General features: G+C 34.2%; 1 protein-coding gene across 3 annotated transcripts in view; it reads left to right on the forward strand.

The window, feature by feature from the left end:
- The window catches only part of Elk (Eag-like K[+] channel), a 348,673-nt gene that overhangs the window by 319,506 nt on the left and 4,154 nt on the right, over window positions 1-25,013 (forward strand). For all 3 annotated transcript variants that reach the window (XM_076409682.1, XM_076409683.1, XM_076409684.1), the window contains exons 12-15: window positions 12,085-12,274; window positions 16,878-16,962; window positions 23,581-23,741; window positions 23,795-24,044. In XM_076409682.1, coding sequence (XP_076265797.1) covers window positions 12,085-12,274; window positions 16,878-16,962; window positions 23,581-23,741; window positions 23,795-24,044 — 686 coding nt within the window. The remainder of the gene's footprint in view (window positions 1-12,084; window positions 12,275-16,877; window positions 16,963-23,580; window positions 23,742-23,794; window positions 24,045-25,013) is intronic.

A 25,013-nucleotide genomic window follows, 5' to 3' on the forward strand; every position in this document is an offset into this window, starting at 1 on the left:
ACAATATAATTATGAAACAACACGAACTAAAATATATCCGCAATAGATTGTAAACGATCATTTAAACTTATCGAAAATTATTGCAAAAAACACTTCTTCATCAAAGTTTAGGCCCTTAGTGTAAGTTTAGCTATAGCAATCAATGTACCGAACTTTTGCTACCGTATTCCCAGACCAATTTAAACTTTAAGATGGTCCCTAAACGTTTATAACTCCACAGAAACAGTTTTCCAGACAACAGTAATATTTAATTGAAATTGAGAAATCACAAAATATTACAAGAAACAAATGTTTATTCTTTCCGAATATATCCAGTGATTCGCAAAAATGTTAACAAAAAGAAATTTTGTTGGTTTTTTTGGAAGTGGTTTATAACAATAATCTGAGTTTATTATTTTATTAGAGTTGTTTCATCAATCACGAATAAAATATTAATTGAATCCTAAAAAAATTTCGCCAAACCCTTCGTTGGTCGATTTCTGGACAGATTTGCTTGGATTCCAAAAGCTCAAAATATCTTTCGTGGTTTCGTTGCATTATAGTTCTCCTAAATATTTGTTAGTGCGAAACCATATTTCTAGTTTAAGTTTAATAGATATTTTCTAACAGTGTTAAAAAGATAGTTCTGACTATTGATGACAATTATAACGATATTAATTGAATTAAGAAAAATTTGAATGTGTCACCAAAAATCTAACAACATCAGAGATAAAACAGGAAATAATCATAAAAATATTAAATTAAAAAAAATTCAAAATATCATTGGATGTTATCAACTCATCCTAAGAAAGAAAAATCTCAATAAAAAACATCGACTATTATAATAATAATCGACTATTGTACCCAATACAGTGGCAACAAGTGAGCAGGCTAATGAATATACGGGGGTGGTTCAAATATAATGGAGACAAACGCTGTAGATGGCGCGCATGTAAGATTTGAAGATCGTGGCTTGAGTATGTGATAGCTGGGTCTCTTACGAACAGTGTGGTATAGTTTTTGTCGGAAGTTCATGTTTCACGCGCGTGTTACCATGAGTGAACGTCAAGTGCCGACCGCCATAGCGTAACGTATTGTCATTCTTTCTTTAGTAAGATGGCGTTCAAAAGACGGAATTTTTTCTGCGTTTGCGAAATCGGCTCGGTAATGAGTGCCTGAGTAGGGCTGCCGTGTTTAAATGGGTCAAAACATTCAGGGATGGTCGCGAAACCGTCGAGAATGAGCCGTATGATCGTCGACCGCGAACCAGCATCACACCAGACAACATTCCTAAACTGTTGAATTTTGGGACGTGCTAGGTAGAGGAGTTCGTGCGTACATGGCTGTCCGAGTTTCCCAAGGAATTTTTCGATACCGACATCAAAAAACTTCCGCAAAGATGGACAAAATGCGTAACTAGTCAGGGGAAATACCTACAAAAACTGTACATTTTTGAAAATTTTTTTAATAGTAAATAAACGTATTTGCCTCGAGCATATTTAAACCACCCTCGTATTTCCAATGTATAAAAAAATCTTAGAATTCGTAGTAATGAGAGAACTACACAAGTTAAATGCAGAAAATAAATTACTTATAAAACTCTAATCTTGATTTAGATTATTAAGTAGACCTAATTGTATTAGAAGATGATAAGGAAATGGTTAGACTGATTTTCATAGACCTAAACAGTGCGTTTGGGACCCCTGACAGAGAAGCAATGGTAAAGAAAATGAAGAATTACGGTACAAAAGGGAACGCGCGTTGATGAGAATCGTATTTGCATAGGAGATATCAACAAGTGATATATAAAAGAGAGTTGTTTTGTAGAGTCCGTCTTTCTACCTGTTTCAAGCTTTCTTGCTTTTTATATTGGACAAGTAAAATCAAAAGAGGCAACAATAAAATGATACGGTGATTTTTTTCAATGACAGATTGTATGGGAGAAATTGAATTAAAGCTCCAACCGGCACTGAATAAGGTAGAGCGCTGGTTGTATGATAGAATAAGGAACATTAGAAAAGGCATATTTAGACGCATTATTAAAATTCATAACAGTCGGCTTGGTTGGCGCAATGGTAAAGTCGACAGGACGGTTCACCGATAGTCGCGGGTCCGAATCCTGCATGGGCATGGTCGTAAATTTATGTTTATGATTATTTAATATTTGTGATTATCCTAGGCAAGAGTGCAAAATCCGACAGGGAAAATGATTCCAGTCACGCGAGTAACCAGGCTGAATTAGACCGGATGTCTGGGAGATTTCGAAGTTGGTCACTCGCCAGTCGGTAGGTTTAATGCCGAGAACCGTAGTTACGTTGAACTGTAGGTCTAGTCCAGATTAACCTACAGTTGATAAAAGGAGACTTTAAAATATGGAAAAAAAAAGATTCATAACAATATCAATAATAACTCAATAATGATCTGAATTTGGAAATCACGATGGACTTCAAATTGTAGTTTAAGGATCTCAAATATTCTGAAAAAAAAAACTAAATAAATATTATAGCAATTAAAGAACTATATTTGCAACACAAATTACATGAAGTAGTCCGAAATGATATGATAATGATAAGAAGTTGAATAAATAGTACCTTGATATGTAAGAGCAATGTACGCAAAGGAAATAAAAGGAGAGAAAGAATAATGTATGATCTACACAAAAATTATCCAGACAGGATATAACAGTAAGTATCTACGGACTTAACGAATACGATCATTCACACATCTTTCACAGAATCATACATCCAGCAGAGAACCTAAATAGATATGAGTTTTAATAAGAAATTTTGAAAACAGTGAAGAAATAGTGGGCGCTTGCATATATTCTGATAACATTTTCAGTTTAAAAGGACATTTATTGAGAAACATTAGAACAGTATATTTATTATTAATTACAATATATATCATTTTCCGCAAGTTTGTTATATGCCTCTGGAAACCGCCTTAAAATAAGTTCAAGTTGAAATATTGTATCATCATGCAAGATGATGCCTTTAGATGCAAAGTCATGGCGTAGTCATAGGCACTATTTGCTCTCCAGTTTGGCAACAATACGTTGTTCAACTTGGTCATTTGTTGACAGTTTTATTTGGTTTTAATAGTACGTCATACACTTCACCTTGCTAATCCGACCATATCCACAGAAACACTTTATGACCATGAATATGAGGCTTTTCTAAGGCTCTCCTGGACTAACATCACTGTTTGCTCTTGTGTTTGTTGCAGTAGATCCACCTTTGATCGCCAACCACAATACTACATAGAAAACTCTTCTTTTTCTCGTAGTAACAATAAAACAGCTATTAAAACAGTTGAAAGTGTTTATATTTTCAGTCAATTCATATGATAGCCATTTTCCCTCCTTTTAGATCTTTACATCGTAGTAAACACCTAAAAACAGTTTATTCATCAACTTTGAGCTGTCTGAAAGCTCTTTGAAAGTTTGAGTTGGGGTTCCCTCCATTCCTTGGATTCCTTGTTTCCGAACTTTTCAGGTTCTTTAGACGTTCCTCGGTCATCGACATCAAAATCACGTGTTTGAAATCGCTGAGACCAAATTCGGTAATTAACATATAACAAATTTATTAAAACCAAACAAATCATCTTTATTTTAATCATAGACTAATAACGGGAAAAGTCAACAGGGGTTGCTACGTCCAGCATCTATAAGGGGTTATAATCGCCCATTCAAGTAATTTGATTGGTCAGTTTAAATCTCCATTATAGGTAACAGTAAGGAAAATATTCAGCTGTGAATACATTTGACGTCACGTTTTATTGTATATTTAGTACGAAGTACCCTGAATATATATGAATTTTATCGGCCATACATGACAAAAAAAATGACATGAAAAATTTGTTATATTATGAACGTGATAATTAATGTCTAATAATATCTCATTAAAATTTACAAATTGATATAATAATGCTTCCTTGATTTTGTTGTATGTTTTGAAAAATTATATTACTTTAAAAGCAATATCTGAAAGTTCCATTAAACCCCTTCGTTGGTTATCTTTACAACACTTAAATCCTATATTACCCAACAATGTAAGAAGGGATATTCTACGTCCCTCAAATAGCTGCATTTCTTTTGGATTTTTATGAATACTTACCAGACTAACAATATCTCTAAAATAATTGTATTAAATTATGTTTAATATACAATGCGATGTTATATTTGGTATCAAACCATAATTCTTTTCTCATGTCATAAATATTAGAAACATCAGTTAAAAGTCTAATAAATTAGACCCGTTAACTATACAACTGAAAGAATTCTACAATTAACGTAAACTTAAATTTACACGACTGCCCCAAATATAAATAATTAAATTTGCGTCGCAACAGTATCAAAATCCATAACCTATAAACATTTCTTTACAAGAAGTGTGAGTACTCCATGATGTTTTTAAACGTTAAAATTTTTAAAATCTAAAATTGATATATGTTTTCCGACTTCTTTCACATAATTGAACAGCAGGAAATAACGTAATGTAATCAACAAAACATATAAGTGAATTTATTAATAAAAATCGCTTTCTTCTTCTTAAATCTTACCAGTTTTCTCCAATAAAATTCCTCTCTATGAAATACTCTGAAAATATACAAAAATATAAATGAAAGGTCAACATTTTCACCAAAACTCCAAACATTAATCGAATACCTTCCTATTATGATCCTAACCGGGAATGTTTATGGGGCATAAACCCTTGGAATTCCTCCGAAACAAACTCTTCCGGATCCCGTCGGTACGAATGAAGCGAGAAAAAAATGATAATTCTCTATATAAGAAATTTATACGGACCATTAAAACTCTTCGGGAGTTTCGGATTAATTAAGGAACAAACGAGAGGGTGGGCAGAAGCGTTGGTTGCGGGAAAAGAACCAACAAAGGGTGACGTGGGCCTTCCCCAAATTTATTCTCATTTAGGACCCTTAATAGGAGATCGAATTTTTGTTTATTGTGATTTTTAAGATAAGATATTCCGAGGGGAACTTCTGCCTGTGGGATCCGAAGGCTGTCTACACCATAAATATATCAACATAACGTGTACTTCATATCATTCACGAATATTTGGGAATGAGAAAGCTTTGTGCAAAGTGGGTGCCGTGCGAGCTCACTTTTGACGAAAAACAACGACGAGTTGATGATTCGGAGCAGTGTTTGAAGATGATCAAGCATAATAAACCCGAGTTGTTGCATCGATATATAACAATGGATGAAACATTTCTGTGGTGGACTGCACACGATGAACCCGCTCCAAAGCGTGAGAAAACGCAAGAATCAAGGTTAAGGCGTCTGTATTTTGGGATGGAATGCACATGGAATGGAATAATTTTCATTAACTACCTTGAAAAAGGAAGGACCATCAACAGCGACTATTACATAGTGTTATTGGTCCATTTGAAGGACGAAATCGCCGAAAAACGGCCGCATTTGAAGAAAAAGAAACTGCTGCTTCACCAAGACAATGTCACAAGTCAGTGAAAACCATGGCAAAAATCAATGAATTAGGCTTCGAAAGGCTTCATCATCCACCGTATTCTCCAGATCTGACGCCAAGCCACTACTTCCTGTTCTCTGATCTCAAAGGAATGCTCACTGGGAAGAAATTTTCGTTCAACGAAGAGGTGATCGCCGAAATTGATGCCTATTTTGAAGCAAAGGAGAAATCGTACTACAAAAATGGTATCGAAATGTTGGAGGATCGGTATAATCAGTGTATCACCTTTGAAGGGAATTATGTTGAATAAAAAAAACTAATTTTGCCAAAAAAAATGTGTTTTACTATGGTAGGCCGAGAACTTTTCAATTAACCTGTTAAATCATCAAATTAAACCTAAAATGGGAATGACAGTAATCAATCATTACAGTAATCGGATTAATCGATTTAAAAAATTGTACTTACTTTCATATTTAGGCCTAATTGATAATTTATTTGATGAAATACTACCAGAAAATACAGCAATCCGCCATGACCAATTCATCACCGATTAGATCGAGTTACATCAGTATTCAATAACATTTTATACATCAAGATACATCGATTTTTTCAATAAATTATAATTTGACTACCCCGACTACCAAAATAAGATTGATTTTGATACCTTTTATTTATTTTTATTTATAGATATGTCGATATTTGTGCAACAAGTCAACAATCACTTCAAGTATCGATGTAAAAAACTGTTAAACAACCTAACCTAACATCGTAACAGTATTTCATTTACTGTTATTGCCATAATTTTATTACGAACTGCTAAAACCGGCTGCAAAAAGTCAACAGATGTTAAATAAAAAATTGAACTGTAGACTGAAAGTCATCCTTTTGCATGACAACACTCATCTACATGTTACAAGAGTTGTGAAAGATACGATGCTGCAGTTTTATTGGAAAGTTCTTCGAACGAAAGACACACCAGATATAGCGCCTTCTGATTTAAAAATGCTGAAGAAATGCGAACATTGATCGATGATTGGATTGATGTCAAAGCAAAATCGCATTTCGGACTCGATATCGCCATGTTGTCAGAAAGATTATTTAGTTAACTACATTTTGCATTAAGATAAGCTTAGTACAATCAGATAATCTTAATTTATAAATAAATTTATTACTACTGTTCTGTTGTACCTGCATTAATAGACAGGCAAGACGAATATCTATTTCCCAAATGAAAATAAAACTAAACTACTTAAGCTAAAGTTAAGAATACACGTATACACTAAACAAGTTCATGTGGTTTGCTTATCCAGCTATGATTTAGTAACCTTATTTCATGTTTTAAGACGAAATCTTGGATCACTTCGTGTATCCATTTAATTCTGAGGTCATCGTGAAGCTCTTCGGTGGTTACGTAGCGACAAGCATTGGTAATTAATCGTAGAACTTTGTTTTGGGTGCGTTGGATTAGTAGTTGGTTTGATGTCTTAGTGCAACCCTATATTTGCACCTCTATAGGTCTAAAATGGCTTTATGATTGACTGATTAACCAATTTGTTTGATTTTGGGTCAAGTTGGGAGTATCTTCCGACTAGCCAATACAGTTGCTTGACTTTGAGTTTTATTTGCTCTGCTTTTTGTCTAACATGATGGTTCCAATTTAACCCACTTATCGAGATGTATGCGGAGGTATTTAACTGATTCGGCTTGAGGAATCCGGCATCCATCAAGAGATGTAATTAGATTTTTGTCATTTTGCCGCACCGCAAAATTAACATGGATAGATTTGGGGACCAATACGGAGACTTACAGACTGTATTGAGAAAATTGTCGTAAAGAGCGGAAAATCACCGGGTTAATATACTAGGTGTATCGAAAAGTCATTACCGCTATTTTTTTTCGGGGAATAAACTACGTAATTTTAAAGAAAATGGAAAAATGTACTTATTCAAATTATTAGTCACTTTATTCTATACATCTTGTCCATATTTCTGGCAATTTATGAATGCCATCCCAAAAAAACTGGTGGTCCTTTAAGGAAAACCATTCATCGAGTCATTTTCTAACATCTTCGAAATTGGCGAAATGCTGCTCTGCAATATAGCAATAGTCTCTACGATAATCGAACGGAGCAAGGTTTAGAGAGTACAGCGGGTGCGATAATATGTCCCATCCAAGTACTTTCAAAAATTTCTTGGCTGGTTTTGCTATATGAGACGCGTTATCGTGATGTAATATCGTTAACCGTGTCTTACACCCCACTCTGAAAGTTTTTCGTTCAATGCATGGTTTAAGTTGATCACTTGTTATCGGTAATGATCACTATTAACTGTTTTACCAGGTTTCAACAATTCTACCAATTTATGGCATTTTAAAAATTATCCTAAGTGAAAATTTTATATGTTATTCTATATATCATATTTACCTGATATTTTAATTTTTGAAATATATTAAAGTTTAGGCATGTTCTTGTTATTAAATGAAAAATACTAATGAACAACCTGAAAATAATAACCAATATGTATACGTTTATAAAGCAAATATCGGGCTTTCAAACTATTTTAAAACAAATCCACAGCATTATGAGCTAATAAGGACCGAAACGTAATTAATTCGTAGACCAAACGAGATTAAAACGATTCATCATTGTTAGGAAACAAACAACCCTTAATCATATTAAAAAGGTAAATAATTCGAAAGCCGAGCTATCATTTATCAGCACCGGAAGAATATTAGAGCTGTCAGGCGTAGCGCGCTTGCGGTAAACTTTTCTCCGATATCTTACCTAACGATATCTAGCGTCAAAAAAGATGATGTTGCATGCGAAACAAAAGCTCAATCGTTTATCACGTAAAATAAATGTGTTTGTGAAAAATGGAAATATATTCGCTTAAATCTATTAATAGCGGTAATATATTAAGTTGCATTAATACGTTCTTTCATATGAAACCATAAAGTCTAATGATAAAGACTAGTGATCGCCCAATGGTCACAATCCGATCACGATTTATAAAGTTTATGATGTTTCTTTCCTAATGGAGTAAAGGGAATAATAGTAAAAATGGTATTTTATGCTACTAAAACTTTCTTTGATATATAATATTATTTAAATTAATATATGTCTGTATATTAAAACATATTAAAATATATGCAAACTATCTCAAGAACTAACGATCAGTAACCCTTTTATATTGCAATTAATAAAAGAATTAAAGAACATTGTCCGTACCTTATTCGGTCCAAGTTCTGTGAACTTCTCCGCTCTTACCCTAGCCGCAAGCACGTATATACCGATGTCTCCAAATCTCGCACAGGGTTCAGTATTGACCGCTGAACTCTTCGCGATATTCAAAGCTTTATCGTACATCTCAACCCAAACCTTCAAAGAATTGTTAATCCTGACCGACTCCCGAAATGCTCTCGATTTTTTCCTGGAGCAGAAGTTCAACCATCCTTTGGTCACCTACTCACTGTCAGTACCCTCTATCTGAATGGGATCAGGACAAGTTTATTGTGGATCCCTTCTCACTTTGGAATACCGGAAAATGAGCGCGCGGATAGTACGGCTAAATCGGCAGCCTAATCTCCCCTCCCCATCACGGATATTTGTGTCCATACCGACCTTATACCATTCGTATCTTGTTTCACAAATAGCGAGGTACAATGTCGTTGGGCCCAGGAGGCCAACCACAACCGTATGGGCTGCAAAATCTTCGAATTTCTACGGGAGATCGATTTTTTCCATAGAATCTAGCCTATGCTATAAATTTAGAGTTACTGACCAAATAACCATTACCACTTCGGTATATGTGCTGTCTGGATAGAACCTCTACTTCGTTATGGTTGTGTTTGTAGTCCTGTATTTGTGTTCATTTTTAAATTGTATATACACTATTTATTATTTTAGCCCCCCTGTTTGTGTTATTAATTTTATTTATTTATTAATTTATTATTTTATATATACGCTTTATGTGTGTCCCAGCCCCCTTAGATAAACACTAGTCTTGGGAACTATCGACTAAAGTTGACTATCGAGTGTTTAGTAATTGATTATTTTTTACTATCGACTGTTTCAGTCGCTATTTTCGGTCCGACTGATTTTGTTACTATTTACTATCGAGTGTTTCGATCTCTTTCGATCTGTCTTCTGATCATTAACTAGTAATAGTAACAATTGTTTCAAAAATCATCTTGAAAAATAAACCTCCTTCTCTGTATAATATTATAACAAACTGGCCGCTATTTAGAAAAAAAAAAGAAAATTAGACAGAATCACCTCTTTAAACTTACCATTGCCAAACCGAAATTGATATAGAAACAGCAGCAATGAATATTGCAAAAATATATACGAAGCAACATATTTCGCTACTCCTAACAGTAAAATATTTCCAAAAAAAAAGCATACACACATCATGTACAATTCGGAAAAAGTTACAGAAAACAGAAAATTACGATTGAAACAGCTAACAGCTGAAGAAAATAAAAGAAAATTTAATAAAGCAATATCCGGCATCTTCTCAAAGTATTTAAAAAATGTCTTTAAATCCTTCCCGTTTAAGCGATCTAAAGATGACGAAAATAAAATTACTAGCTTCCTAAAATCGCTATTTCAAATGGATCTACCACACAAAAAATTCACCATCAAAGAAGTCGGAGTATCGGCGGATAGAATAAAATTGTTAACATTCACATTAAATGCTATATTACGAAATATTTATTTTCCTAGCATCTGGAGAGTAGCTGAAATAATAATGATTCTGAAACAAGAGAAAACATCAGAAGATGTCACCTCCTACCGGCCTATAAGTTTACTACCGATAATCTGGAAAGTTTTTGAGAAACTGTACACAAAGAGGCTAAATTATATAATAGAAAAAAAAGATAATTCCAGAACACCAATTTGGTTTGCGCAATAAACATGGAACAATAGAACAAGTGCACAGACTTCTCCATAACATAATATCCATAACAAAATAAAAATGTATTTAAACGCCAAAATATAGCATTCAGACATGACTGCATTTCTAGACATATCTCAGACTTCTGACTAAAATATGTCATACAGGATTGCAGGTTAAATTAAAGAAACTTCTCCCTCATCCGGATTATGAGCTACTAAAATCTTACCTCACAGATCATCATTTTACTGTAGAACAAGGCGATGAACATACCGAATTAGTACTGTACTAAGTCCAGTACTATATCTTCTGTACACAGCCGATCTACCTAGAACAAAAATAACCACTGTGACAACATATGCAGATGACGTGGCAGTCTTAGCCTCTCATCCAGCAATAGCATCAATTAACCTACAAACACCTAAAACAAATGTGGCTGAAAACATCGTATCTTAAAGCCAGCGAAACAACAATCACATAACATGCAGTCATATAATTTTTGCTCTCCGTGGAAGAACATGTCCACTAATCTATGTCAATAATTGTCAACTCCCGCAAGCAGAGGATGCTAAATATCTTGGTATGGACCTAGCGCATACTCGCCAAACGGAAACTGAAACTCTACCAAATGTATTGATTGTGCTTATCACATGAATGAAGTGCTTATCAGGCGCAAGTCCAAGTTATCATTAAATAACAAGTCATATGGAATCCAACTATGGGGAACCAATTCTAATATATCCATCAAATAACGATTCCAAAATAAAGTGTTGCGTGCCATTGTCGATATTCTGTACTATATTTCAAATGAAGTTATACAACGCGATATTCCTCTAGGACCAATTAGGAGTGTAATTCAACGTGTTTGTGTGAGGGCTTCGAAAGAGTGTCAGTGCATCCCAGTATACTCGCTAATTAAGCTAAACATGCGAAGTGACAGTAAAGTGCGTGGACTAAACGTTTAACACCATCCGATCTGATTATTGGACATATATAGACTTTAAAACAAAACTAATTAACTAAAACAGTATTTTATACAGGAGATCACTTAAGTGATTTTCTATATGCCATGTATATATAATATAAATATAACAAATACTTTTTGCACTTTGGGCAGATTGTGATATTATTGGATAGAATTGGATTGTAAAATAGTAATATTTTTTAAAAAATGGCACTGTTGATAAAAGTAAGAAATTAAATTAATAGCTTGGCAATCTCAACACTTAGTATCACCTTCCTTGGTATTAATGAGAGCTTTGCAACCGCTTGTAAAGCTTCTCTTGGTTTAGACCACGATTTTTTCACACATTTTTGTCGTACGTGATCTACTTGTCATCACTCGTAATCACTTTCAAAATGCAATAAATTTTGACTGAATAGACGAATGATGCAATCTCAAATTTTTTACTGGTTTATCGACTATTATGTTTCAAAGGCGCTACAGTATGATTTCGTTGAATAAGTGTTGCTTATGCGACTTTAAAGCCATCTCTTGAGAAAAACAGAAATTCCCTACTCCACAAGTCGTATAGGCGAACATTAACAGCATATAACATTTTCTTGCCATTCTAACCTTAACAGCATCAGACAGAGAGAAAATAAAAAATTATAAGACGAAAAATACAACCAGCGCTAAAAGGAGATGTTACCCCGTTTATCGCCGATTCCTAGAAACATATATTGTAGCCTTACAGCTGCGGGATCCCCAGCTGCAAAAAGACAAAACAACCAATTTATACATCTTAACGTTTTCCTTGCAGGAAAAGGCGATCTCGTGGGATCGGACATTAACCTGCATTTACAGCACTCCAACGGCATGAACTGTCCCGAAGGCGGAAACAGAGGCGGCGGGGCATCGGATATAGTGATTAAAGCCAGCAGTGATGTTAGGGCCTTGACATACTGCGATCTGAAATGTATACACATGCAGGGACTGGTGGATGTCTTAAGGTACGGACAACAATTTTTTATATTGCATGTTTTTAGAAAATTTATTCTATGGCCATATGGCCTGATAAAAAATAAAGAAAAGACCAAAGTGTTGGTGATGATCGAGGAATACTCATTTAATGATATGTACAAATGTCTCTCAATACATACAAAGTTCTAAAAACAGGTCAATGGAAAAGTCCCCGGCCTGAAACATAGATGGCGCTACTAGCATTAAATCCATGTTTTTTAGTTAGCCCTAACCCTCAAAAGATGCGTGTATAAATTTGACAGCTGTCGGGGATCATTAGTTTGTGAATTATAGCATGTTAAGTGAAGCAACTTCTGTTATTGTGAAATAAATGGATAAAAGGAATTTCGCGTGTTGATAAAATATTGCTTTTTGAAGGGAAAAAATACAGTTGAAGCTAAAACTTGGCTTGATGCCGAGTTTCCGGAAACTGCCCAGGAAAATCAACCATCAAGGATTGGTATGCTGAGTTTAGACGTGGTGAAATGAGCACCGAAGACGGTGAACGCAGTGGATACCCAAAAAAGGTTGTTACCGACGAAAACATTTAAATAATACACAAAATTATTCTGAATGACTGTAAATTGAAACTGAATGAAATAGCAGACACTCCAAAGATATCAACTGAACATGTACATCATGTCATTCACGAATATTTGGGTATGAGAAAGCTTTATGCAAAGTGGGTGCCAAAGTGGTTTAAAAAACAACGACGAGTTAATAACTCGGAGAAGTGTTTGATGATGATCAAGCGTAATAAACCCGAGTTTTTTTCTCGATATGTAACAATAGATGGAACATGACTCCATCATTTCACTCCGAAGTCCTATCGATAGTCATCCGAGTGGACTGCAGACGATGAACCCGCTGCAAAAGACAAATCGTACTACAAAAATTATATGGAAATGTCGGGAATTATGTTGAATTAAAAAAATACAAATTTGCCAAAAAAATGTGTTTTACTATGGTAGGCTGGGGACTTTTCATTTGACTTGTTTCATTGCGCACCGGTATTTATGTCAAATAAAACGTTGAATTTTCACCCGCAAAATTTCTCTACGATATCCTATATCATGTAATGCGAAAGGAGAAAGTAATTTCACCCCCTTGGGTCCTGTATCTCTTCGGGAAATATTCGTAAATATGGTTTTCCGTACGCCGGCATTCACCTGATCCCTTCCGCAAAGTATTAATTCAATAATAGGGAAAGTACAAATACCCCTATCTCTATATTTATGTTATTCATTATATGATATCGATCTATATTACCTGAATTTCCTTTAGAGAAGAAAATGAAATATGGTTAAATTCCACTGTAAGCTAAACACTATACGAAATAATATTTTTGTTTTTATATAAATTGTGAATTAATTTTGAGGCGCATTTTTCGTGTATCCAACGAATTCAGTGTTATGTTCAAGTCAGTGCAGTGTTATATTTGAAAGAGGAGACAGCGATTAATAAGGCAATTACGGTAGGCGTTGTAGTTTCTTCCAATATTTCAGAATCACCTTGTCGCCTTGCATGCTCAGTATCTATATCCGATGATAATTTACATGAATTTAAATTTCCTTTTTCCATCTTAAAATATTATAGCTTCACCAGACTCCATTATCAAGAATATCCAACCCACCTCATCTAACATATAGAGTTTTTCATAATATGTGTGTCGTCAGCAAATGTTCCAAGTACTGTATCTTTTGTTGTAATGATATCAGCAGCGTTGAGCAGATACAGGAATGATCTCAAGACGCCATACTGAGACTCTCAAGCCGAAATAGGTTTAAATGTTGAGAATGCTCCTTCGTGCGATACTCTACATTCAAGATATGACTCTGGTAGTTGACAATAGTTATACCGTAACAACTTGTTCATTCTGTGGTTTAGTCCCAAATGGACAAACCCTAGCTAAAGTTTATGAGCTGTCCAAGAATATTACAGGACAATATTTTTTTTCTTTGAATTCCTTTTCAACAACAATTATTACTATGTGCACATGGTCGAATGTTGAGGGGTAATTCTCCTTTTTCAAGTTAATCAATTAACAGAATCTTTTTGACAATCCAGAACACGCTGATAAAAACCTTTCCGGTAAATACGATGGACTTCACTGTCTTTGGAGTTACCAGCGGTTCAATATACTGCTTCAGCAGCTATTTCCTCTCTGACGTGTAGCGGTAGACCCATGTCTTATCCATGGTGACAAATTGCCGCGCAAAATCGATCGAATTCGAATTCCTGAATCGGTCCAAATATTGCCTGGAAAATCATTTGCGCCTTTGCTTTTAGTCGACTTTCAGTAAATGAGGCACTCATCTTATACATAGCCTTCCTAATTCCTTGTGCAAGATGTATTCTCAGGCCATCTGTTATGATACCCACAACCTCAACTCTTTAATGGTCGAGATAGAAGAAGCCGTTTGTCTACATCGGATAATGAACCGCACCATATTCAAATTTAACCATTTTAGCGAAAAACACGCAAAAAGTGTAAACAAACTACTTGAGAGAACAAGTTGAAACTTGTCATATGAACTGATAATACGTGCGTCCAGAGAGGATACACACTTTTAGCAAATTTTACAAATATGACAGGTCTTAAACCTTCTATTTTAGTGTAGAGACATGAATTTTAGGTATTTTTTCAAGTGAAATAAAAAACAAAAAATATTGTCACCATCCGTTTCTCTACTAGAGAGAACAAACACATAAGAGTACAGAATAGGAAAAACATTGATAGGCACGATTGCAAACTTCCTATAATCCGAAACAATAAAAATTCTTAACCTAGAGAAGTACTGGTTTTCACGATGAATTTTTTAACTTTTGACATATTTCCGATTTTTTTTTAATAGTAAAAATTATCCAACATGTTTACCTTATACGATAGAAGAATGTATAGAGAAGGCTCACACAAAATATCAAGTAAATCGGTGAAGTAGAACTTGAGATATTAACAGGTCAATTGAAAAGTCCCCGGGCCACCATAGTAAAACACATTTTTTTGGCAAAATTAGTTTTTTTTATTCAACATAATTCCCTTCAAGGGTGATACACTGATTATAGCGACCCTCCAACTTTTCGATATCATTTTTGTAGCACGAATTGTGCTTTGCTTCAAATTAGGCCTTAGTTTCGGCGATTACTTCTTCATTCGACGAACATTTCTTCCCAGCGAGCATTCTTTTGAAATCTGAGAACAGGAAATAGTCGCTGGGGGCCAGATCTGGAGAATACGGTGGTTGACGAAGTAATTCTAAGGCCAATTCATGGATTTTGCCATCGTGTTCATTGACTTGTGACACAGTGCATTGTCTTGGTGAAGCAGCACTTTCTTTTTCTTCAAATACGGCCATTTTCGGCGATTTCGTCCTTCAAACGGTCCAATAACACTATGTAATAGTCGCTGTTGATTGTCCTTCCTTTTTCAATGTAGTTAATAAAACTTTTCACGCACATCCCAAAATAGAGACGCCATAACCTTGCCAGCCGACCGAAATGATGGAGCCATATTTCATCCATTGTCACATATCGACGTAAAAACTCAGGTTGATTACGCTTGATCATCATCAAACACTGCCCCGAATCATCAACTCGTCATTGTTTATGGTGAAAAGTAAGCTCACGCGGTACCCTCTTTGCACTCATACCCAAATATTCGTGAATGATATGATGTACACTATCAGTTACTATCTTTATAGGATCTACTATTTCATTCAATTTCAATTTACGGTCATTAAAATTCATTTTGTGGATTTTTATAATGTTTTCGACGTTAACAACTTCTTTTGGGCGTCCACTGCGTTCACCGTCTTCGGTACTCATTTCATCACGTCAAAACTTAGCATACCAATCCTTGATAGTTGATTTTCCTGGGGCAGTGTCCGGAAACTCGGCATCAAGCCAAGTTTTTGCTTCAACTGTATTTTTCCCTTCAAAAAGTAATATTTTATCAACACGCAAAATTCCTTTTTATCCATTTTTTCACAATAACACAAGTTACTTCACTCAAAATGCTATAATTCACGAACTAATGATCCGACAGCTGTCAAATGTATACGCACATCTTTTGAGGGTTAGGGCTAACTAAAAAACATATGGATTTAATTCTAGTAGCGCCATCTACGAGTCAGGCCGTGGACTTTTCTGTGCCGTGGACTGTGGAAGTTGTTTACTGGTCACTTGGTAGGCTTAATACCGAGGACCGTGGTTTGGAGCCCACACTAAACAGTAGGTCCAGTCCATATATACCCTCGTTGGTAAAAAGGAGACTCTAAATTATATTTTAAAAAATACCCCCGTAATATCCTACCAACCTGATGAATTAAATTATAATTTTGTATTACAAAATATTATAATAAAATAAAAGAAAAAATATCTCCTAGCAATCTAAATATTTACCAACGGAAAATCGTAAGCAGTTTTTATTATTAACAATACAACCTGTACATTTAAAGCGATAATCTCAATTCCTGTTACACGGCAAAACTCCGGCGCTCCGACTGTCAAATAAAGCGTAAAATAAGCAGGAATATAACGAGACTGCAGGACGTCGCCCAACTTTTTAATCGAATCTTTCGTTCTACTTTCCAGGCTATATCCGGAATATCAGCAACAGTTCGCCAACGACATCCAGCACGATCTCACTTTCAATGTGCGGGAGGGCTACGAAGCAGAGGTAAGAGGGAAAATTCGAACGGGGAAGTGCGGGACGGGTCAGCGGGAACTCGATTAGTTCTGTCGTGATTTGTCAAGGGAACTGAGAGGGTGGGGGCGGTTTAAATAAGAGGAAGGGTTCGTTAAAAATTGGTAGTGATGAATGCAAACGCAAACTGGCGCTACGTTTCGTGAGTTTGGAAGTTTCGAGCAATTAATTATTTAACTTTTTCTGGATAGAATATTGTCTCAAGGATTCCAAACTTACAGATAGAATTTATTAATAAATTGTTACTAGCCGTTGTCGAATAATCTACAATTTAATTTTGCAATAACTTAAAAACTAGGTATATATCTAAGAGAACCCATCGGTCCTTACTTAATATCTAGAGTAATAAAAGTCATGCACCAATTAACACTGCTGTTTTATCTGTTAAATACACTACACTGCATTACAGGATATATAGTCCGTTCAACTAAACAGTGAACGCACGTCATCTGAATTGATGAAGTCAAAACATCTCACCTTTAGCTGTTTCCACTGTCATCACCTTGTCTTGCAAATGTTCAGTATTGAATCATAATCCCATATTCAGAAAATTTCAATCAAGTGAATAACTAAACCGTTAGTTTCCAATCTATCCAGCATTTGTTCACAATTCAATCATTTGTCAATTTCGTCTTCAATCGGCCTGAACGAGTTCATCCAAACCGAAGGGGTTATTAACTATTCCTGTTTCCAGCATAAAGAACAATGAACTTTTAAAAATTGTTATGACTAATAAAACCTAATCTATTGTTATTCCAATATTTACCTTTTTCCATTAACTGTTGTTGTTTTAATTTATTTTTATTATTACCTTGCAATGAGTGACCATTGGGTATAGTGGCCCTCTTCTGAAACTTTCATGTCTCATCTAAATACACATATTGAAATAATACGTCTTCCTTGATTTTATTATATGATTTTAAAAATTGTATATATTGTATTGCTATTTTTATGCATTTCATATATTTGATCTATGATAGAGCTAACATCAAGCGGATCTTGATTCGTCACCCTCTTCCTATAAGGACAGTCCCTTTTTTCGTGGATTAACTTTACACCATTTAAATCCTATATTACCTATACTATGTTCTACATGCCTCAAATATCATCTCTCAAGCTCTAAGCTATCTATGGATACTTTCCACACAGTTGTCTCTGAAAAATTTTTATTAAATTAGATTAATACTGAATAAAATACTAATTTATTGTTATTCCAATATTTACCTTTTTCCATTAACTGTTATTGTTTGAACACTATTTTTATTATCACCTTGCAATGAGTGACCATTGGGTATATTAGCCCTCTTCTGAAACTTTCAAGTCTCATCTAAATACACATATTGAAATAATACGTCTTCCTTGATTTTATTATATGATTTTAAAAATTGTATATATTGTATTGCTATTTTTATGCATTTCATATATTTGATCTATGATAGAGCTAACATCAAGCTGATCTTGATTCGTCACCCTCTTCCTATAAGGACAGTCCCTTTTTTCGTGGATTAACTTTACACCATTTAAATCCTATATTACCTATACTATGTTCTACATGCCTCAAATATCATCTCTCAAGCTCTAAGCTATCTATGGATACTTTCCACACAGTTCTCTCTGAAAAATTTTTATTAAATTAGGTTAATACTGAATAAAATACTAATTTATTGTTATTCCAATATTTACCTTTTTCCATTAACTGTTATTGTTTGAACACTATTTTTATTATCACCTTGCAATGAGTGACCATTGGGTATATTAGCCCTCTTCTGAAACTTTCAAGTCTCATCTAAATACACATATTGAAATAATACGTCTTCCTTGATTTTATTATACAATTTTAAAAATTGTATATATTGTATTGCTATTTTTATGCATTTCATATATTTGATCTATGATAGAGCTAACATCAAGCTGATCTTGATTCGTCACCCTCTTCCTATAAGGACAGTCCCTTTTTTCGTGGATTAACTTTACACCATTTAAATCCTATATTACCTATACTATGTTCTACATGCCTCAAATATCATCTCTCAAGCTCTAAGCTATCTATGGATACTTTCCACACAGTTCTCTCTGAAAAATTTTTATTAAATTAGGTTAATACTGAATAAAATACTAATTTATTATTATTCCAATATTTACCTTTTTCCATTAACTGTTATTGTTTGAACACTATTTTTATTATCACCTTGCAATGAGTGACCATTGGGTATATTAGCCCTCTTCTGAAACTTTCAAGTCTCATCTAAATACACATATTGAAATAATACGTCTTCCTTGATTTTATTATATAATTTTAAAAATTGTATATATTGTATTGCTATTTTTATGCATTTCATATATTTGATCTATGATAGAGCTAACATCAAGCTGATCTTGATTCGTCACCCTCTTCCTATAAGGACAGTCCCTTTTTTCGTGGATTAACTTTACACCATTTAAATCCTATATTACCTATACTATGTTCTACATGCCTCAAATATCATCTCTCAAGCTCTAAGCTATCTATGGATACTTTCCACACAGTTCTCTCTGAAAAATTTTTATTAAATTAGGTTAATACTGAATAAAATATTAATTTATTGTTATTCCAATATTTACCTTTTTCCATTAACTATTATTGTTTGAACACTATTTTTATTATCACCTTGCAATGAGTGACCATTGGGTATATTGGCCCTCTTCTGAAACTTTCATGTCTCATCTAAATACACATATTGAAATAATACGTCTTCCTTGATTTTATTATATGATTTTAAAAATTGTATATATTGTATTGCTATTTTTATGCATTTCATATATTTGATCTATGATAGAGCTAACATCAAGCTGATCTTGATTCGTCACCCTCTTCCTATAAGGAGAGTCCCTTTTTTCGTGGATTAACTTTACACCATTTAAATCCTATATTACCTATACTATGTTCTACATGCCTCAAATATCATCTCTCAAGCTCTAAGCTATCTATGGATACTTTCCACACAGTTGTCTCTGAAAAATTTTTATTAAATTAGATTAATACTGAATAAAATACTAATTTATTGTTATTCTAATATTTACCTTTTTCCATTAACTGTTATTGTTTGAACACTATTTTTATTATCACCTTGCAATGAGTGACCATTGGGTATATTAGCCCTCTTCTGAAACTTTCATGTCTCATCTAAATACACATATTGAAATAATACGTCTTCCTTGATTTTATTATATGATTTTAAAAATTGTATATATTGTATTGCTATTTTTATGCATTTCATATATTTGATCTATGATAGAGCTAACATCAAGCTGATCTTGATTCGTCACCCTCTTCCTATAAGGACAGTCCCTTTTATCGTGGATTAACTTTACACCATTTAAATCCTATATTACCTATACTATGTTCTACATGCCTCAAATATCATCTCTCAAGCTCTAAGCTATCTATGGATACTTTCCACACAGTTGTCTCTGAAAAATTTTTATTAAATTAGATTAATACTGAATAAAATACTAATTTATTGTTATTCCAATATTTACCTTTTTCCATTAACTGTTATTGTTTGAACACTATTTTTATTATCACCTTGCAATGAGTGACCATTGGGTATATTAGCCCTCTTCTGAAACTTTCAAGTCTCATCTAAATACACATATTGAAATAATACGTCTTCCTTGATTTTATTATATGATTTTAAAAATTGTATATATTGTATTGCTATTTTTATGCATTTCATATATTTCATCTATGATAGAGCTAACATCAAGCTGATCTTGATTCGTCACCCTCTTCCTATAAGGACAGTCCCTTTTTTCGTGGATTAACTTTACACCATTTAAATCCTATATTACCTATACTATGTTCTACATGCCTCAAATATCATCTCTCAAGCTCTAAGCTATCTATGGATACTTTCCACACAGTTCTCTCTGAAAAATTTTTATTAAATTAGGTTAATACTGAATAAAATACTAATTTATTGTTATTCCAATATTTACCTTTTTCCATTAACTGTTATTGTTTGAACACTATTTTTATTATCACCTTGCAATGAGGGACCATTGGGTATATTAGCCCTCTTCTGAAACTTTCAAGTCTCATCTAAATACACAAATTGAAATAATACGTCTTCCTTGATTTTATTATATGATTTTAAAAATTGTATTCTTTTTAAAGCAATGTCTGGAAGTTCCAATCGACCTCTTCGTGTGTAATCTTTACACCATTTAAATCCTATATTACCTAACAGTCTATGAAAAGATGCTCTAGATCCCTCAAAAAGCTGCATTTCTCTAAGCTTTCTACGGATACTTTTCAAAATAATTGTATTAAATTATGTTTATGTTGAAAAAAATACTTGCTGTTTTTATGCATTTAATATATTTGATCTATGATAGAGCTAACATAAGCTGATCTTGATTCGTCACCCCCTTCCTATAAGGACAGTCCCTTTTTCCGTTGATTAACTTTACACCATTTAAATCCTATATTACCTATACTATGTTCTACATGCCTCAAATATCATCTCTCAAACTCTAAGCTATCTAAGGATACTTTCCACACAGTTGTCTCTGAAAAAAATTTATTAAATTAGGTTAATACTGAATAAAATACTCACTGTTTTTATATATCTCATATGTTGGATCTCTGATAGAGCTAACAACAAGATGATCTTGATTCGTCACCCATCAGTTTTTAATTTTTTGAGATATTTTAATGACCGTGCCCATACTAATATTCAGTGCAGTTGCAACACGCTAAAAATATTTTCAATAAAAACCGAAGCAACTTAATAATTAACAGCTTACCTCTCTAATTATTTATATTGTCACTCACCTGCAGTAAATTTATGGTTACATCTTCACTGTTGTCATCAACAACTATCGCAGTATCATCAGGAAATACAGCCATGGTGCTATTTTACATTTGTAGTATATCACTTATGCAGAACATATAAAGAAATTACCCAATATACTTCCTGTGGTACATCTGTTTTTAGCTTCCTCTATTGTAGAGAAACATTCTGGTTGAGACGTGATAGTTTTTGAACATTTGTTCATAAAACCAAACTGGAATTAGATTTTTTCCTTTTGTATTTTGTTATAATGTTTTCAACAGGCCTTTTTCAAGTTTCTTAACTATTATTGGTAATAGTGATATAGCTCTGTAGGATTTTAGTAGATATGGCGATTTTGCTAATTTTGATATCATAATAATTTCAGCCCTCTTCTGAGCATTTGAGACATCTTTTAGTCGATATATTAATCAAGTTGGTAATGTTTATAATTCCCTTTCTTGGTAAATTTTGTAGTACTTCTCTAGTTATTAAATTAATGATGTCAGTTTTGACAACTTCGGCCACTTCTTTTGGCATGGCTAGATGAATCGTTATTTCATCGTTTCAATCGTTACTTGTTCGTTGGATTTGCTCTTTTAAACACGCAAATAATATTAGTTTACTCCAGATTATCGAGGTTAACTTAAGTCGTATGGTATCACACTATCGATTCATCCTAAGCTACATTTTTAGCAACCCGGCACAAAAAGTTATATTGAAACACAAAATTTACGACGAATTGTTGGTTTGATGTTGACATGTAGACAAAAATAATGTTGACAGTCCCTTTAAGAGAAGAATAATCAATTCTCAATAAATTATTGACAGAAAAAATTTAACGAATTTATATATTAATTACTTACATGTATTCTGGTTATTTTTTCGCTTTTCTAAAGTTTAAAATTTAAATGAGTTTAAAACTATGTTCACCTTAATGTTACTTACGCCCTACTTCATCGGTCTGATGGCTGTATTGCCAGTGAGTAAAATGGGTTTTACTGTTTTCTTTTCGGTAACAGTTTCATTCGATTTTAATGGCTCGTAATACACCACACCCTGCCGATCCTGTCATTTACATTGTCACACAACAAGGCTTTATTGGTCATGAATATTCCTCTTCCATGTCGATGTGAATTGGTCTCCTAGACAGACCCATGCCTTTATGCTCTTGGGACTCTCATACTAAATGATTTGGTCTAAACGCAGAAAACTACTTTTCTTTTTGTCTGACAGGCAATGAAACCGCGATATTGAATTGGAAATGACATTTTAAGAAGTATTTCTTTTGAAGTTTTCTCATCTAATGTAGAGATCTAAAACAGCTTATTCATGTTCTGATAAGCTGTCTAAAAGTACTCTGTCAGTTTTAGCTGGATATTCGTCCAATAAATCTTGTCTTAGGACTTTTTTGGTCATCCAAGCCGTTCTTTGTCACTTCTTCAAACCTTACTTTTCAATGGTTGAGTTCTAAATAACAATTGGGATATGATGGGGTAACACCACAATAAGGTTGCAAAAGTAAATTGTAAATTTGTTCAAACGACAAAAATAATGAATATTGAAAATGCAATGTTATGCCATTTTTGACATCAAATTTAACAGATCGATTAAGTGATTCAACAGTTGTTTGCATTGATACTTCGTATTTTCACTAATAGATGTCGCTAATAAAATACACGCCAGGCCTTAATATAATAAAAAAGATACAAGACCAACACCAAGAATTCAATCTTAAAAATCACATAAAGATTCTCTTTTACTTCCCAATAAACAGCAAGAATCCGAAGGAAATGGCGGACCTTCATTAACGCTTCCCAGTATCAGTGAAGATGACGAGAACGCCCACGAGGAAACTGCTTCATCGCCTGTTTCACCTAACAAATCACCCATCCACGCCATAACCAACAGTCCCCGTCACACCAAATTTAACTTAAGGTAAGTAATTAGTTTTAATACGCGGCAGTTGATTATCGTAAGGTTCCCGATAGGTTACAAGAGATCCACGATCAAATCCAGCCTCGACGACATCGATTGGGCGGCGTAGCAACCAACCATTTGGCCATGCTACGCGAGAGAGTCGAACGCCAACGCAGTCTGGTGGTACCACACTCCAAGGTCAACTCTTTCGAAGAATTGGAGACCAAATCGGATAACGAGAGTAACAACAAAGGCAGCGTGGAGCGACTGGACAGCCAGATCACGTCGTTGCATCAAGATGTGGCGGCACTCAGCATAGAAGTACGAAAAATAACCTTTGTCTTATTCTCGCACAGACTGACTTTATTTACATTATATACAGGACAAAAAATACCGATGTAAAGCTGATTCCGACATCCCCTGTACCCTTATGCTATTAACACACAGTTACCTACTAGCACAAAAGATTCATAATCCATGTTGACAAAAGTGTATGCCAATGAAAATTTGGACCCAAACCCCCAGCTGTCTGTAAATACTTAAATTCTACCAACTTATCAGCAACTTCATCACGAATGAAAGAATCTATATGCTATGTATTTACAGACAACCTAAGAGAGCTGTGATTATCACTAAATAATATAATACAGCTAGCAATCGTTAACAGTTTGATTACATAGCAGGGTTAGCTGCTGAGCAGTCACTTTTTCTTGCAGACACCCACTTGCACTAATCTCCATTCTTAAGGAATATCAACTAGCTCCCATGCTTATTTTTTCTCAAATGTATTCAGCTATCTTCCATAGGCTTCTTCCATTTGTCAACATCGGGTCATTGCGAAGTATCCCTGACAGTTTCTGTATCATCTGTATGTGAAAGTTTCAGACACATATAAGTCTTTAAACCGGCATGGATTCCTTCTTAAGCAGTAGATGAATCGCTTTCATTTCAAACATCTTTCTTATTATCATTAAAGGCAATCTGAAGATGTACTTTCTTCGAAGTCCCACTGGAACTGATATTTGCCCATTAACAGGTCAATTGAAAAGCTGGGGACTTTCTTTTCACTTTTTTTTTTTGAAAACACGTCTTTTTGGCAAAATTTGGTTTTTTTTTATTTAACATAATTCCCTTCAAGGATGATACATTGATTATAGCGACCCTCTTACTTTTCGATACCATTTTTGTAGTACGATGTGTCCTTTGCTTCAAAATAGGCCTCAGTTTCGGCGATCACCTCTTCATTCGACGAAAATTTCCAGATCTGGATACGGTGGATGAGGGAGCAAT

The sequence above is a fragment of the Rhynchophorus ferrugineus genome, unplaced genomic scaffold (assembly GCF_030347505.1).
Source record: "Rhynchophorus ferrugineus isolate W39M unplaced genomic scaffold, kcgeb_rfMv2 rfM7, whole genome shotgun sequence".
Lineage (NCBI taxonomy): Eukaryota > Metazoa > Arthropoda > Insecta > Coleoptera > Curculionidae > Rhynchophorus > Rhynchophorus ferrugineus.